This window comes from Labeo rohita, chromosome 6 (genome assembly GCF_022985175.1).
Source record: "Labeo rohita strain BAU-BD-2019 chromosome 6, IGBB_LRoh.1.0, whole genome shotgun sequence".
NCBI classification, from domain to species: Eukaryota; Metazoa; Chordata; class Actinopteri; order Cypriniformes; family Cyprinidae; genus Labeo; species Labeo rohita.
In genome coordinates this window covers 7,305,637-7,323,144 of record NC_066874.1, presented here as the reverse complement: position 1 = coordinate 7,323,144, position 17,508 = coordinate 7,305,637, and the positions used below count along the sequence as shown (strand labels likewise).

The 17,508-nt window shown below is 35.3% G+C and overlaps 1 protein-coding gene across 1 annotated transcript; it reads left to right on the top strand.

Moving 5' to 3' along the window:
• The first annotated feature begins 681 nt into the window (after nucleotides 1-681).
• Nucleotides 682-17,227, top strand: ercc3 (excision repair cross-complementation group 3). The gene is made up of 15 exons (XM_051112053.1): nucleotides 682-823; nucleotides 1,180-1,379; nucleotides 1,463-1,699; nucleotides 1,894-1,943; nucleotides 3,707-3,842; nucleotides 3,970-4,137; nucleotides 4,306-4,510; nucleotides 6,093-6,407; nucleotides 6,583-6,767; nucleotides 8,772-8,974; nucleotides 10,748-10,844; nucleotides 13,238-13,355; nucleotides 13,944-14,062; nucleotides 14,191-14,340; nucleotides 16,571-17,227. The coding sequence occupies exons 1-15, from the start codon at nucleotides 796-798 to the stop codon at nucleotides 16,706-16,708; spliced, it is 2,349 nt and encodes a 782-aa protein (XP_050968010.1). The 5' UTR covers nucleotides 682-795; the 3' UTR covers nucleotides 16,709-17,227.
• Nucleotides 17,228-17,508: the final 281 nt, after the last annotated feature.

Here is a 17,508-nt window from a genome sequence, read left to right as displayed (position 1 = left end):
ATATTTGGCAGCACAACTGTTGATATTATCCAACACTGATTATTCTAATAATAAATCCGCATATTAGAATGATTTCTGAAGGATCATGTGACACTTAAGACTGGAGTAACAGCTGATAAAAATTCAGCTTTTCATCACAGGAATAAATTCTATTTTAAAGTGTGTTAAAATAAAAAACATTATTTTATATTGTAAAAACATTTTGCAATATTACTGTTTTTTTTCTATATTTTTAATCAAATAAATGCAGCCTTGAGGAGCATAAGAGGCTTCTTTAAAGACTATTACAAGTCTTACTGACCCCAAACTTTTGAACGGTAGTGTATATAAAATTTTGTTAACAAAATAAGGAGATTAAGTACATACAATTTGTTTTCCTGTAAAAATGCACTTTTGTTGAATTAACAAAACCAAACAAGACATTTTCCCAAAGTAAAGAAAATTCTTTATCAATATTCTCAATAACAAATAAAGAGAGGTTTTTCCATAACAATTTAGGGTAATGGCAGTGCCAAAATAAATGCACTATAGTCTCTGGGTGCTGTTCTGTATTTGTTATTTCGCAGTTATTTGACAGCAGTCAGTGACGTTTGTGCGCGTGCACGTGCAGCCTGCAGATGGCGGTAGTGTTCTGGGTTGGTTTATTTCTCAACCGTTTTACCGTAGAGAAAGAGAGTCCTGGACATGTCCGCCAGAGCAGTGACGTCCCAATGAATTCTCCTGCGTTTTTGTTGTTAAAATGTGTTAAACCATCACTGAATTCACAATAAAGGAGTGTTTCATAGCTCTGACACCATGGGAAAGAAAGATAAAAGTGATCGAGGTAAGACGGATGCCATGCTTTAGAAATAAATACACAATTCAGTCAACAAAGTTGGATGGACAATGCAAGGTGTGCTGTTATATACCATGTTTACCTAATTCAGCTCAACATTACAGAGATATGATGGTTTACAGATAGCCATGAGCTTATTTATGTTCAAAAGTAATATCATATAAACGCATAATATGACATCATTTCTAACAAGACTGCCAAAATCATGAGAGCTCAGTCTTGTTCTTTCATTGCTTTGTACCACAGTTTTTTTTTTGTAACTCAGACAATGTTTAAACTAAAACCAGATCACCATTAGCAGGAATGCTCATCACTAGTCTAAAGTGGTTGTTTATTCACTTTAGATAAAAAGTCCAAGAAACGTTATTATGATGAGGAAGAGGATGATGAAGAGGTGATCGGCAGTGAGTCTCAGGAGGCCGTTCCAGCAGCTGCTGGGAAGCAGGTGGATGAATCCACCACTAAACTGGATGAATATGGAGCCAAAGACTATAGACTACAGATGCTTCTCAAGAATGACCACTCTTCACGGCCTCTATGGGTGGTAAGACTGACGATCCTTGATTTATTAAGTGGTTACAACGGAAGCAACGGCTGTCCCATTGTCTGTGTGTTTGACTCTTGTAGGCTCCTGATGGTCACGTCTTCCTAGAGGCTTTCTCTCCTGTGTATAAATACGCTCAGGACTTCCTGGTGGCCATATCTGAGCCGGTGTGCAGACCTACCCATGTGCACGAGTACAAGCTGACGGCGTATTCTCTATACGCCGCTGTGAGCGTTGGCCTCCAGACCTCTGACATCATAGAGTACCTGCAGAAACTCAGCAAGACCTCTGTGCCAGATGGCATAGTGCAGTTTATTAAGGTGTGTGTCAGCTGGCATGAGCGTAAACCTGGTGGGAATCCCAGCATGACTAATGTTATGTTATGTTATATTGGCTCTTTGACAAATTGCTTTGTAAGTTGCTTAGGATAAAGGCATCTACTAAATGTACAAATGTAATGTAATTTTTACAATTTCTATAAATCAAGCCACTCATTTACTCTGTTCTTTTGCAGTTGTGCACAGTGAGCTACGGTAAAGTCAAACTGGTCCTGAAACACAACAGGTCAGTTTGTTTACACAGATTCATCTTTCTTTACTTCTTACTAAAGAAAGGTTAAATAGACTAGCTGATTTAGCAAATAAAACAGCTGAAAGCTCTGTGTTAACAAAATGGCTAAAAACCAGTTGGTTTAGAAAAAACACCTAAAACTAGATGATTTAGGGGGGAAAAAAAAAACTGATAAAACCAACTGGTTCATAAAAAAAATCCATCCACAAAAAAAAATGTCTAAAACCAGCTGATTGATTAAAAAAAAGCTGATTTAGCAAAAAAAAAAAACAGCCAAAACCAGTTAAAACTAGCTAAAACCATCTGATTTTGGAAATAAAAAACACAGCTAAAACCAGTTAATTAAAAAAAAAAAAAAAAAACAGCTAGAACCAATGATGACTTTTATTTTAAAATATTTTAAAATACAATTTTTTCCGTCTTTGGTGTCATATGATTCTTCGGAAATCATTCTAATATGCTAATTTGATTAAATAATTAGTTATGAATGAGCGTGTTGTATGCTAAGTATTACATATCGCTTACAATCTGAATTATTTAGATTGAATAATTTCATTCAAAAGTTTGTGGTCATTAAGATTTTTTTAAAATGTTTTTGAGTGTCATATGCTCAACAAGGGTGCATTTATTGATCAAAAATACAGTAAAAACAGTAATATTGAAATATTACAATTTAAAACTAGATTTAAAAAGTTTGTAGACAAATTTTAAATTAGTTTGAAAAAGCCAAGCCAGAAAGCTTGAATTTTGAAGGTTTTCAGTTTAAAACTGTTCAGTTTTAATTTAGTCGTTTTAAAATATAGATAGATGCATGTTACTAGCATGATTAGCATATCACTGTTGTGTTGCTAGCATCATTTAACATGTTGGTAGCATGATTTACCACATTACTAATGTGTTGCTTGAATGAGTTAGCATGTTGACAGCATGATTTAACACATTGCTTATATGGTGCTTGCGTGTTATAGCTAAATACAGCTGGTTCATCAAAAAATAAAATAAAATAAAAACAGCTAAAAAACAAAATCCATAAAAAACTGCCTAAAACCAGCTGATTTAGCAAAAAATAAAAATAAACAGCTAAAACCAATTAAAACAAGCTAAAATCTGCTGTTTTAACAAAACAAAATGGCTAAAAAAAACAGTTGATTTAACAAAAAATAAATAAAAAATAAATAAACGTCTAAAACCTGCTGTTTTAACAAAACGGCTAAAAAAACAGCTAAAACCAGTTGATTTAGAAAAAAAACAGTTAAAACCACTTGATTTAGGAAAAAACAGCTAAAACTAGCTGATTTAGCAAAAAAAAAAAAACTGCTAAAACCAACTCATTCATAAAAAAAAAAAATCCATCCAAAAAACAACAGCCTAAAACCAGCTGATTGATTAAAAAAAATAGCTGATTTAGCAAAAAACAGCCAAAACCAGTTAAACTAGCTAAAACCATCTGATTTTGGAAATAAAAAACACAGCTAGAACCAGTTAATTTCCCAAAAAGGCTAAAAACCAGCTAGAACCAATGATAACTTCTATTTTAATATGATAATATTAATATTTTTAATTTTTTTCCGTCTTTGGTGTCATATGATTATTTGGAAATCATTCTAATATGCTAATTTGATGCTCATAAAACACTTGTTATCAGTGTTGAAAACAAACTTTTGGTCACCTGTGAGTCCTTAAAAACTAGACTGTGCAACCAGTACATGGCTTTGATAGTGCTGGTGGTTAAGTTTGTTTGTGTGTGTTGAGAACAGGTACTTTGTGGAGAGTGCGTTCCCTGATGTCATTCAGAGGCTCTTACAAGATTCTGTGATTCGGGACTGTCGTCTTCGGTCTGCTGAGGGTGAGGAGACTGAGCTCATCACTGAGACCATCACTAGCAAATCAGCAGTGAGTATGAGCACAAAACAGCACAGCACATGTTGTCTGGGTGTAAACATAATGACATTTAAGACGCTTATAGTGTGGCAAAAGATCTTATTTCTGCTACCAAAATCTGTTGTGTTGTCCTGTCCAGATCTCAAAGTCTCAGCAGGACAATGGTGGTCCATCCACCTCCCAGCCTTCAGATGGGCAGCGCACAGGAAATCAAGTGCCAGAGGACATCTTCAGTTACTACGAACAGATGGATAAAGAGGAGGAGGAGGAGGAAGAGACACAAACAGTGTCATTTGAGATCCGTCAGGTGTGTGAATGAAAATGAATAAGAATCTATCTTCATTGTGAAATTAGGGTTGTAATTAACATTGACTGTTCCTCTGACATGCTTGCTATCCTTTAGATTAGAGCATTCATGAAGATTCAATGCACTGTAATCTAATTCTTTCTTCTTATTTGTGTCGGCCCTTGTTAGGAAATGATAGAGGAGCTTCAGAAACGCTGCATTCAGTTGGAGTATCCCCTCCTGGCCGAATACGACTTCCGTAATGATACGGTGAACCCAGACATCAACATGGACCTGAAGCCCACTGCTGTGCTTAGACCATATCAGGAAAAGAGTCTGAGGAAGATGTTTGGAAATGGCAGAGCTCGATCTGGAGTCATCGTCCTGCCTTGTGGTAAACAGTCTATGGTAGCTTATGTACAGTGTTCGAATAATTTCTTCCCATTACTTTCTAGTCTTGGACCGTAGGATGCTGTGCATCCTCAGCCAACTAAACAGACAAAGCTTTGGAATATGTAATTATAAAATTCAGTAATATTATTTGGGAATAACAACAAAATAAATAAGAATGAGCAACTTCAGACTATTTTCTATTAATTACCTCTTTGCAGCGAGAATGATATAGACTTAAGACTTAAAATATAAGTATTTCTACTTCCGACTGGATATGTATTTATAATAATTATTAATGGAATATTTCTTTGTCTGGGCTCCAGAAATCCACAATTTCACAGTTTTGTTACATGAAAAGAGGCTTTTTTTTTCATTGAAAAACCTTGTGCTTAAAGGAACATTACACTTTTTTGAAAATAGGCTCATTTTCCAACTCGCCTAGAGTTAAACAGTTGAGTTTTACCATTTTTATTTATTTATTTTTTTTAATCCATTCAGCCAATCACCGGGTCTGGCGGTAGCACATTTAGCATAGCTTAGGATAGATCATTAAGTCTGATCATTAGCCCATTAGCATCTCGCTCAAAAATACACCCATGTTACGGCAGCAAAGTTCCTTGATTATTACGCCAGAATGAGAGTATAGTTCCTAGCCATATCAGCCTAGAAAATCACAACTTTTTATTTTCCGTCCGTCTTTGTACACGATGTAACTACAGAAGAGTCAAGTTTTAAATAGGAAAAATATCGAAACTCTTTGGTCATTTTTGAGCGAGATGCTAACGGTCTAATCTGATTCAATGATCTATGCTAAGCTATGCTAAAAGTGCTACCGCCAGACCCAGAGGTCAGCTGAATGGGTTCGAAAACGGTAAAACTCGACTGTTTAACTCTAGGCAAGTTGGAAAATGAGCCTATTTTCAAAAAAGGTAGAGTGTTCTTTTAATAGGTAAACTGAATTATTTAGTTTGCCCTGCCAACATTTTCATTGGCTCAAAACACAAAAAAATATACATCTGAACAATGGTTTGAATTTAAATTTACAGATTTTTATGTAGGTACATTTATAATTGGTATATAATTTTGAATGTATAATTGTTACATTTAATTCTTAATTTTTACTTTTCATTTATTTTTTAAACATTTATTTTTTTTTAGGTTTTTCTAACTATCTTTTTGTTTGTTTGTTATTTAATAATTGCTGGAAATTGTACACTTATCATAATTAGTCTGAAAACTCAAAGACCACTATAATGCTATAAACACATTTCTGGTATTGTGGCATTCACAGCGAATCATTGTTGACTGGTTTTTAATTTTTAAACCATTTATCTTGTGCTTTCAATACTATCACAAGCCATTTTTGCAATTTCAGTAAAATCTGTTTTAACCAGTTACATCATTTTACTTAGCTTTTAAAAACTGACAGCCAGAAATTGCACCTTAATACCATAGCCAACACCAACTGTTTAAGTTTACAAAGCATGAAAATACATGTACATGAACGTCGTTAGAGTAATTAATTACAGAGCAACTTGAATCTACATTAAGGTCTTTTGTTACTTTGCTATTCTGTCCCACAGGTGCTGGTAAATCACTGGTAGGCGTCACTGCTGCCTGCACAGTGCGTAAACGGTGTCTGGTGTTGGGAAACTCCTCCGTGTCCGTGGAACAGTGGAAGGCTCAGTTTAAGATGTGGTCCACCATTGATGACTCCCAGATCTGCCGTTTCACTTCAGATGCAAAAGACAAACCCATTGGTTGCTCTGTGGCCATTAGTACCTATTCTATGCTGGGCCACACCACCAAACGCTCATGGGAGGCTGAGAGGGTCATGGAGTGGATGAAAAGCCAGGAGTGGGGACTCATTATACTGGATGAGGTGCACACAATTCCAGGTAGGTTGTGTGTGTGTCAGTGTCACACCATGACTGCGACTTTATAAAATATCAAGCGAGAAATCATGCTGTCCATGCAAGATTTTTGGTTGCTTGGATTCTGTATTTCTTATTTTACACAAGCTCATTTGCCATGGAATTTCAGTCAGATTTCTGTTTTGGGTTTGTCTTGCAGCAAAGATGTTCCGTCGTGTTCTGACGATAGTCCAGGCTCACTGTAAACTGGGTCTCACTGCCACACTAGTGAGAGAGGATGATAAGATTGTTGATCTTAACTTCTTGATTGGGCCGAAGCTCTATGAGGCCAACTGGATGGAGCTCCAGAACAATGGTTACATTGCTAAAGTCCAGTGTGCTGAGGTAAGGGTTTGAAACATAATTATCTTGCCGAAACAATTAGGTAACAGGAAAGAAACCGAAATTTTTTCCGCAAAGTACAATAAGGACAACAAAAGATCTTTTCATGAGCATATTTCATAATGTGATGTCTGAACCCTGTCAGCGGGGTCAGCAAGGTGCATGAATTAGCGAAACAACATGTTGGGAGGCTTTGGAGCCTGGTGTACAAAGAAAACACAATACTGTTATTCAATATTGCTTCTAATTATTTGATCTTACTAAACAAAAGCCCAGCAGACCCCTTTAGCCACTTGAGCAGAAAACCACGTGCCGACCCATGGGTCGTTCACTGTGCACTGAACAACATCTTTACAAAAAGTGTCTGTAAATATTGAAAATCTTGATTGTAAAGCATTTATTACATTTTCAGTAAACCTTTTAGCATTTTCTTAAGTTACTAAAATCTGTTGCAGTCAAGTCAGACAGTGAGTCAAATAAATAAATTCCTACAGTAAATAACGAAATCCTACAGTCCTTGAAAATTAAAAGAAAAAAAAAGACCTAAAGAAGCCCATTTCCACCACTGAATAAAAAAATAAAAAAGGTAATTGCGACTTTTTATCTCATAATTCGCAATTCTGAGAAATGAAATCAGAATTTTGAGATATAAACTCAATTCTGATATTTTTTCTCAGAACTGTGCATTCATATCACAATTGTGACTTTTTTTTTCTCAGAATTGTGAATTTGAATCTCACAGTTGTTGTTTTTTTTTGTTCTTTCTCAAAATTGTTTATATCTCACAATTGACCTTTTTCTCAGAATTGTGGGTTCATATGTCGCAATTATCTTTTTTCCTCAGTTGAGTTTATCTCACAACTGACTTTTTTTCTCTGAATTGTGAGTTTATATCTCTCAATTGCGACTTTTTTTTCCCTCAGAATTGTTTATATATCACAATTGTGACCTTTTTTCTCAGAATTGAGTTTATATCTCACAACTGTGACTTTTTATTAGATTATTATTAAAATTATAAGATGTAATTCTGATTATGAAAACATATCAGTGTTTTTACCCTCGCACAATTTCCCCCTTGTAAGTTTATATCTCACAGTTCTGAGGGGAAAGAAGTCAGAATTGAGTGGGGAGGGGGGGGTGGGGGTTAGAATTGCGAGATGCAAACTCGCATTTGTGGAAAAGTAATAATTGTAATTTTTTTTTTTTTTTTTTTGTTTCTCAATTTTGACTATTTCTCACAATTGCAAGTTTATATACCGCTATTCTAACTCGCAGTTGTGAGTTTATATGTCACAATTCTAAGAAAAAAATCAGAATTGTGAGGTTGTTATGCAATTCTAAAAAAAAAAAAAAAAAAAAAAGTCAGAATTATGAGATACAAAGTCACAATTACCTTTTTTTATTATTATTATTCAGTAGTGGAAATGGGCTTTCATAAACACCTGAAGGAGTGGAAGTTCTTTTATACACCTGAAGTATTTCTGCACAGTTTTACATGTGAATAAAAGTGTGATTATTAAAAAATATATATATATAAATATATAAAATATATATATATATACACTACCGTTCAAAAGTTTGGGGTCAGTAAGACTTGTAATAGTCTTTAAAGAAGTCTCTTATGCTCATCAAGGCTGCATTTATTTGATTAAAAATATAGAAAAAAAACCCAGTAATATTGCAATATTGCAAAATGTTTTTACAATATAAAATAATGTTTTTTATTTGAACATACTTTAAAATAGAATTTATTCCTGTGATGAAAAGCTGAATTTTTATCAGCTGTTACTCCAGTCTTAAGTGTCACATGATCCTTCAGAAATCATTCTAATATGCGGATTTATTATTAGAATGATCAATGTTGGAAAGGAAAAGGAAAGGAAATAAATTACAAGAATTTTTCTTATTAATAAAACTCCAGTTTTTCATAGAGAATTCAGCAATTAAACATGATTTTTAAAAGCTTAATTAGCAATCATTTCCCTCTTACTCTGTGTGTGTGTTTAGGTATGGTGTCCCATGTCTCCTGAGTTTTATCGTGAATATGTGGCCATAAAGACGAAGAAGAGAATTCTACTCTACACCATGAATCCCAACAAGTTCCGTGCATGTCAGTTCCTGATCCGTTTCCACGAGCGGAGAAACGACAAGATCATCGTTTTTGCCGACAACGTCTTTGCTCTGAAAGAATATGCCATCCGCCTGAACAAGTAATGCTTTATTTTATTTGTGCACAGTCAAACACTTGTATACACCAGTGCTTTTTACCCCAAAAACATTTTACTTGCCAGCTCTTTTTCTGGAAGGTTTGTTGTAAAGCTCAGTAGTCATTGCCTATTTTTATAATGGATTCTTATATTTAAAAAGTATTTGCCCCTTTATGTAACTGAGTGACAGACGCATGAAGTGGGCGGATCCATATGCAAAGCTTTATTGGAACGAGACAGAGACATGGTCATAAACAGGCAGGGTCGAACAACGGCAAATAGGTAATCCAAGACAGGTGAGGGTCGATCAACGGCGAACATAATCCAGGGGGCTAGGCAAAGGATAATCCAATAGACATGCGAGAGATCCAGGGCAGGCAGCGAGACTAGACGAGATAACTAGGCAAGAATACAAAACTCAGAAAACCAGACAAAACACAGGAAACTAGGAAATGGCTCCGTAATAATTGCTAACACTTGGAGAGTTCTAAGTGCAATGTACAATACTCCACGATCGAGAAAGGAAGTCCAAGCCTTATATAGTGTGTCTGATTGGATGCAGCTGTGTGTGCATAATAAGTGCGACGGATGGTGGGGAACCTAGTCCGGGGTGTGTTGCAACAGTCTGTGTTATGTGAATGTCAACTGAATGAGAGGGCGACATCTGGTGGTGAGCAGACCGAAGGCCACCGGCCAGATTAGTGACACTTTAATTTGCTTTATTAAGCATGAAATATTTTTCTAAACTATGACCCAAACCAACAAGCTTCATGAATAATAACATTAAAAACTGTGATTTTAAGCAAATCGATGCATGAATAAACTGCTTGTTAGGCGCTTCAAACATAAAACTTGATAAATTGTCTTTTTTTTTTTTTTTTTTTTTTTTTTTTTTTTTTTCAGGAAAGCAGCTTTTTGTATTAATGGAACTCTCTTGGGTCATGCTATGTCCGTCTTAAAACTTTAAGCAATGTGGCTAAATGCAGTTTCTTTATGCAGAAAATTTTTTTTTTTTTTTTTTTTCCTGGGCCCATCCTCAGGGTCTTCTAAGGACTAGTAAAAGCTTTTTTTTTTTTTTTTTTTTTTTTTTTCCTTTTAATCGCCGTGATGTTACTCAGAAGCGTGTTCAGAGTTCAGAAACGTGCAGTATCAACAAAGGCATAAACTTGCTAAAAGCTGGTAAAGAGCAGCTTACACAAAAGAGCTCAACACACCGCATGAGCTTAAATGATCCACAACAACGTCTTTTTTTGAGTACTTATTAGAACTTTGTATGTTGTAAGGCTGTGATGCAAACCTGTGTTTGTGTCTGGGTGTTCTAGAAGCCAATTCTATGGGACTTGCCCTGGTGCAACCTGTAATCAGCTTTACTTTGCTGTTAATCACCTTTAACTTTGCCAAATGAATGGGCTTTTCCTCATAAAGTGTGCAAAAGCTTTGTTCGAAAAGCTATACTGTAAATCTCATGCTATGTGGGGACACTGCAGGACTGCAGGGGTTTGTAAGGTGAAGTTTGCAAACTTTCAGTGATTTCTTTGTTCATGTAATTTTATAATTTTTATATAATGTGTGGTAATATACAATAGGATTTTGCTAGAAATATGCTTTGAATTTTTCTAATTTGACACTTTGGTTTTGCTACATTGGTCACTAATCAAATTTTAGCAAATTTGTAAGCATGTGAACTCCCTTGAAGGGCCACTGTGTTCTTGAACATACTCACGATGGTATATATGATTTTTGGTGTATATGAGCATATGTGCACTATTTCAACAGACCATATATTTATGGACCCACATCTCAAGGAGAACGTATGCAGATCCTTCAGAACTTCAAACACAATCCCAAAATCAATACCATCTTCATCTCCAAGGTAAATGGCCTTCCTTCATCCACTTTCCTGTTTCCAAAGTTTAGCAAAGTTCAGCAGAGGCAACTGTTCAGTGATGTAACCCTTTAATTCCTTTCAGAGCGTGACGTTCCGTACATATTTCAAGATAAACACATTTGTACAATTCAAGAGCTTTAGAAACGCTAATAACGGTCATGTGCTTGTGTGTTGTGACCTGTTATTTTACTTTAAATCATTTAACAAAACATCATGTATCTTTAAAATTCTAGCAGACTGAACAATGCATCTTTTTGAGCAATATCAAGAGGACTAACTTCCAACATTTTCAGATATTTTACATCCAAGGTTCAAGCTGTGCATGTGTGTCTGATTAATTGAGACACTGATTTCAGGAGCACTGGGATGCTGTTCTAACTATATTAATTTAACATTACACCTTAATGCAAATATTTGGAAATGATTTAGTGGGAAATATCGTGCACATGTGCTGATATGATTGTCCTCAAAAGTCAGGCTATTCAAATAAGATAAGAGTAGCTCCACAGGAAAAGGCTGCAGGCAGGGGTGTGAAAAGATGGTATGTAATAGAGACAATGCATACATTACATTGCTCCTATTATGCCTTTTCAAATATGACCTTTCATGTAGTGTGTCATGTAGCTGTATGTGAACATAAACTATCTGCAAAGTTGTGAAGCCAACAGTGCGTGATAAATAAAGTTATTGTCTATCAAAAAAAAAGAGTCGGCTCACAATCGCCTGAACGAGTCGTCAGGAATTCGTATCTTATTTAGTTACGGCTATATGTCACAAAGTAACACATTTGCATAATGTCCGCCCACGTTCTCTGTCGCGAACAACTTGCCCGCCCAAAAACACAGTAAAAGTTCCATGTGGTTTACGTCATGTTGAGAAGACGCTGTATCCTACGCTGTGTTTTATATTCACTTCCAAAAGATGAATCTACAAAGATTGTATTTTCTAGTGATTGTTCAAAATATGTAGTTGTGTATGTTATGTTGTGTAACAACCCTGCACGTCTTGCTAACCGGCTAAATCACGCTTCTGTAGTGCTGTTGTTCAGCTGTGGACCCACTGTAGTCTGACAGTTTGTGATTGATGCAGCTTGACTGTCTGTCTGTCTCATTAGTTGGAGTAAGGATAAAGGATGACACATGAAGCAGCTTTCACACCGAATGCGGAAAGCGCTGTGCTATGAAACCCATTCATTTCAGTTGCTCGCACCGCACGAGGACTGCTTGTTTTGCTTACATAAGCAAATTAGGAGCACTTTCCATGGTAGTCCATGCTAACTTGTCGATCAGCCACTTCAACCGTTTCATCATCAAACTCCAGCTCAGATTGATATGGTAAAATCAATGTCATCTTTTCTTTGTATTGACAAGTAGTCCAGGGCTGTCATTCAGTTATAGCAGTGGGCGTATTGTTTTCCGACACGCGCTGTACGCGGTAGACCAATCATAAAGGACTGCGCCATCTGACCAATCACAGCAGTGAGGGCTCAAGGAAGGAAGGGGTTTAGAGAGACTGATTCTTCAAACTGCTTCGCACGAGTCGTTTACGAATATTTTAGAAATGAGGTCAAATTAAATCTATTTTTGGGGAAAACTAAAGTGTTTTTTGACCTTGCATACATGTAAACCTGTTTTAGGAGACTCATAAAACAATATTAGCAACCTTTAAAATGGCATAATAGGAGCACTTTAATATATATTTTTTTTATGGATGTTCTAAAAAGCCTTTGAGTAACCAAAAACCACAACATAAACACCATATTTAGTTATTTTCCTTTTTTAATGGGTTCATATGCATCTTTTTGTCTCCATTAGATGGCTTATTCTGCTATAAAATATAAGCTAAAGCAGCATTCCTTCATGTAGTGTGGACAACACCAACAAAAGTCAGAATAACATTTATTTTAAACTATATGTTTAGTGATAGAACTGCTTTTTAAAAGGATAGTTCACTCAAAGGTAGCAAGGACATAGTTAAAATAGTCTATGTGACATCAGTGGTTCGACCGTAATGTTATGAAGCTACGAGAATACTTGTTGGGCACAAAGAAAATAGAAATAACAGCTTTGTACAACAATTTCTTCTCTTCCATGTCAGTCTTTGACTAAACTGTTTACTAAACTAACTGAAAAGCTTCAAATCATATTTTACATTTTGAAATGCAACAATACGCCAAGTCAATCTTGTATTTCTGGTGTTAGTTTTCTCATATGTTTCCCTTTATCTGATTTCAAATGAAAGATTTGGGCATTTAGATTTTTACAGTCATATTTAGCAGGTTTGGTTATTGATACAGAATCAGAATGGCTGTCTTCCTCTTCTTTCAGTCTTACTCTTATTCCACTTCTATATTTTGTCTTGGTTTCTTCTTTTGTCAGGTAGGAGATACTTCATTTGACTTGCCAGAGGCAAATGTGCTAATCCAGATCTCCTCTCATGGCGGTTCTCGACGTCAGGAAGCTCAGAGACTGGGCAGAGTGCTGCGAGCCAAGAAAGGTAACTGGCTATTGGAAGTCAACACACTGAACATCATCATGGGATATTGGGGTGGACCATTTAGTTGATGTTGTATATTGATATGATATGTGACCCTGGACCACAAAACCAGTCGTAAGTTGCACAGGTGTATTTATAGCAATAGCCAACAATACACTGAATAGGTCAAAAATTCAATTTTTCTTTTATGACAAAAATCATTAGTATATTAAGTAAAGATCATGTTCCATGTAGATATTTTGTATATATCTTCCTACTGTAAATATGTAAAAAATATTTTTTAATTAGTAATATGCATTGCTAATAACTTCATTTGGACAACTTTAAAGGTGATTTTCTCAGTATTTAGATTTTTTTTTTTTTTTTTTTTTTTTTTTTTTTTTTTTTTTTGCACCCTCAGATTCCAGATTTTCAAAGATATACATCAATAAAAAGCTTATTTATTCAGCTTTCAGATGATGTATAAATCTCAAATTCAAAAGATTCAGAGGAATTGCAATGGAATATTTTGGATGAATTTTTAATTATTACAGAACAATTTCAAATCTGTATATAAAACTGACCTTTCATTACTTTTTTTCTGCACAGGTATGGTTGCAGAGGAGTACAATGCTTACTTCTATTCACTCGTCTCCCAGGACACACAGGAAATGGCTTATTCCACCAAGAGACAGCGCTTCCTGGTGGACCAGGGATACAGTTTCAAGGTGTCTATATTTGAAATGCAAACACCTGAATTTGATAATGCCGATTGGAAATGGTAGCCAAAGTGGATGTTAATACCAGGTACTTCTGAGTTTCAGTCAGTCACTTTTTTTTTTTTTTTTTTTTTTAGGTGATCACAAAGTTGGCTGGAATGGAAGAGGAAGACTTGATGTTTTCCTCTCGTGAGGAACAGCAACAGCTCTTGCAGAAGGTTCTGGCAGCATCAGATCTTGACGCAGAAGAGGAAGTGGTGATGGGAGACGTGGGAGGGAAACCACAGGTATCTCCACTCGTTTTTGTTCCTCTCTGCTGCCTCATTTGTTTGATGGATATGGAACATTAAGGGGAATATTTAGTAATGTGGTCATGCTGCTTTGCTCAATGCAAAGGAAGTGAAACGTTGATTGAGAACTGTCAAGCTCTAAGACTGGGGATATAAAAAAAAATCTATATAATTTGTACTCTACATTCTGTATCTTCTAAAGCAATACATGAGGTTCAGACCAAATTTCCCAGTTACTCAATGTTCACTGAAAATCTCTTCTTTACACCTACAGTGTTATTTCAGTTTTATTTAATCCTATAGTTTTTATTGATATTTTGAATTGCATTACTTTACTGTCATTTCAATTTTGGTTACAGGTGAGGTCAAAAGTTTATATACACCCTGCAGAATCTGCAAAATGTTAATTATTTTACCAAAATAAGAGGAATCATACAAAATGCATGTTATTTTTTATATAGTACTGACCTGAATAAGATATATCACATAAGACGTTTAAATATAGTCCAGAGAAAATAATTGAATTTATAAAAATGACCCCGTTCAAAAGTTTACATACATTTGATTCTTGATACTGTGTTGTTACCTGAATCATCCACAGCTGTGTTTTTTGTTTAGTCATAGTTGTTCATGAGTCCTTTGTCCTGAAGTTAAACTGCCTGCTGTTCTTAAGAAAAATCCTTCAGGTCCCACAAATTCTTTGGTTTTTCAGCATTTTTGTGTATATGATTTTGAGATCCATCTTTTCGAATTGAGGACATCTGAGGGACTCATACGCAACTATTACAGAAGGTTCAAACGATCACTGATGCTCTAGAAGGAAACACAATGCATTAAAAGCCAGGGGGTGAAAACGTTTTGAATTGACCAGGACAAATTTAACTTATTTTGTCTTTTGGTAAAATGTATCTTCTGTAGCCTCTGAAGGGCAGTACTAAATTGAAAAAAAAAAAGATATTTAGGCAAAATAAGAAAAAAAGTGCACATCTTCATTCTGTAGAAGTTCCACCTCCCCCTGGCTCTTAACATTTTGCAGATTCTGTGAGGTGTATGTAAACTTTTGACCTGTAGCGTCATACGTTGAGCTGTATGTTTTTAGTAATTTTATGTGCTTTTGTCATTTAGTTCTTTAGTATTTATATAAAAAATCTTTTTTTTTTTTAATTCCAATTAGTAATTTTAGTACTCCAACTTAAACTTGTTTCAATTAGTTGCCAGCACAACATAATGGCTTTCACATTTGTGTTTATTGTTTGTGGTTCTTGTGGCTCTTGTGTCTTGCAAGTTTTTCAGTAACTAGCAATTTAATTTTAAGTCTAATCCTCACACAAACCTATTGTATGACTTCAGAAATCTAAGAGTTGTGTGGATTACTTTTAATCTTTTATGTCAGTTTTTAATCTTAACAGCCTTAGTCTCCATTCAGTTTCGTATATGTGACCCTGGATCACAAAACCAGTGTTAAGTAGCACAGGTATATTCGTAGCAATAGCCAAAAATACATTGTATGGGTCAAAATTGTTGATTTTTCTTTTATGCCAAAAATCATTAGGATATTAAATAAAGATCATGTTCCATGAAGATATTTTGTTAATTTCCTACCGTAAATGTCAAAACTTAATTTTTGATTAGTAATATGCATTGCTAAGAATTTCATTTGGACAACTTTAAAGGTGATTTTTCTCAATATTTAGGTTTTTTTGCACTCTCAGATTCCAGATTTTCAAATAGTTGTATCTCAACCAATATTGTCCTATCCTAACAAACCATACATCAATGGAAAGCTTATTTATTCAGCTTGCAGCTTATTCATTCGGCTTTCAGATGATGTATAAATATCAAATTTGAACAAAAAATGAACCCTTATGACTGGTTTTGTGGTCCAGGGTCACATATTATGTATAGAAAACAACTTAATTCAAAATTTCTTCTTTTTCATACAACTGAGGAGAGAATGCCAGAAGTTTTGAAATGACTTAGTAAAAAAAAATTAAATGTTCAGGTGAACTGAGAACAGGCCAACCACAGTTTTTCATCCATATGACCTCAGCTTATCGCCTTTTCTGCTTATGGTTTATAGCACTGACGTACATTCAAGCATTCTAAGAAATGGAGTAATCTGTATTTGCGTCAAGATGATTTATGTTAACCTGCTTAACATGTATCAGTAAGGATTGTCTTTTATTACTTATTTATGTATTTACATTTTTTTTACCCATTTCTGTAGTTTTCTCGCCGTATGGGAACTATGAGCTCCATGTCTGGTGCAGACGATGCCGTCTACATGGAATACCAGACATCCCGCGGTAGCAAGGCTTTAGCCGGCAAGAATGTCCATCCTCTGTTTAAACGTTTCCGCAAGTGATCTCACTCATCTGGATAGCATCTGGAGACATCGGCCCAAACAACGCACTCCCTGGATGGCCAACATTATAATAAAAGACACTTAATGGTTTCTTGTCTTAATGGGAGCCATTTAAAGACTGTGAGAAAGAAGCAAAACTGCTGTCATTTCAGAAAGACTTAAGAATCTAATATGTATAGTATTACAAACAGGATGTTTGTATTTATCAGAATAATTAGTTTGAACCTTTTTGTGAGAAACAGAATTGTAAAGAAAGATGTTTGTACAGTATGTGACAGCCAAAACAAAACCTGTTTTTGAAAAGTACTGGTAAATTTTTATCAAATAAAATGGACTTTGGTAACTTACCAAGATTCTATACATTTATATCAGTGCATTAGGTATCTTAAAGGGATAGTTCACCCAAAATTCTCATCAATTACTCACCCTTATGTCGTTCCAAACCCGTTAGACTTTCGTTCATCTTTGAAACACAAATTAAGATATTTTTGATGATATCCAAAAGCTTTCGGGCCCTGCATAGACAGCAACGCAACTGAGACATTCAAGGCCCAGTGGAGAGTAACATGGAATAGAAGAAACTGTTGAATAAAGTTCTTTTTTTCTTTCCTTTCCTCGCAGCTTCATAAATTTAAGGTTGAACCACTGATGTCACTATTTTAACAATCTCTTTACTACCTTTCTGGGCCTTGAACATGGTAGTTGCGTTGTTGGGTGGATTATCCCTTTAACATTAATCCAGATATAAGGTGACATAAAGCCTTTGTCTGTTGTTTATCTGACTGTACGTCTAGTGAAAG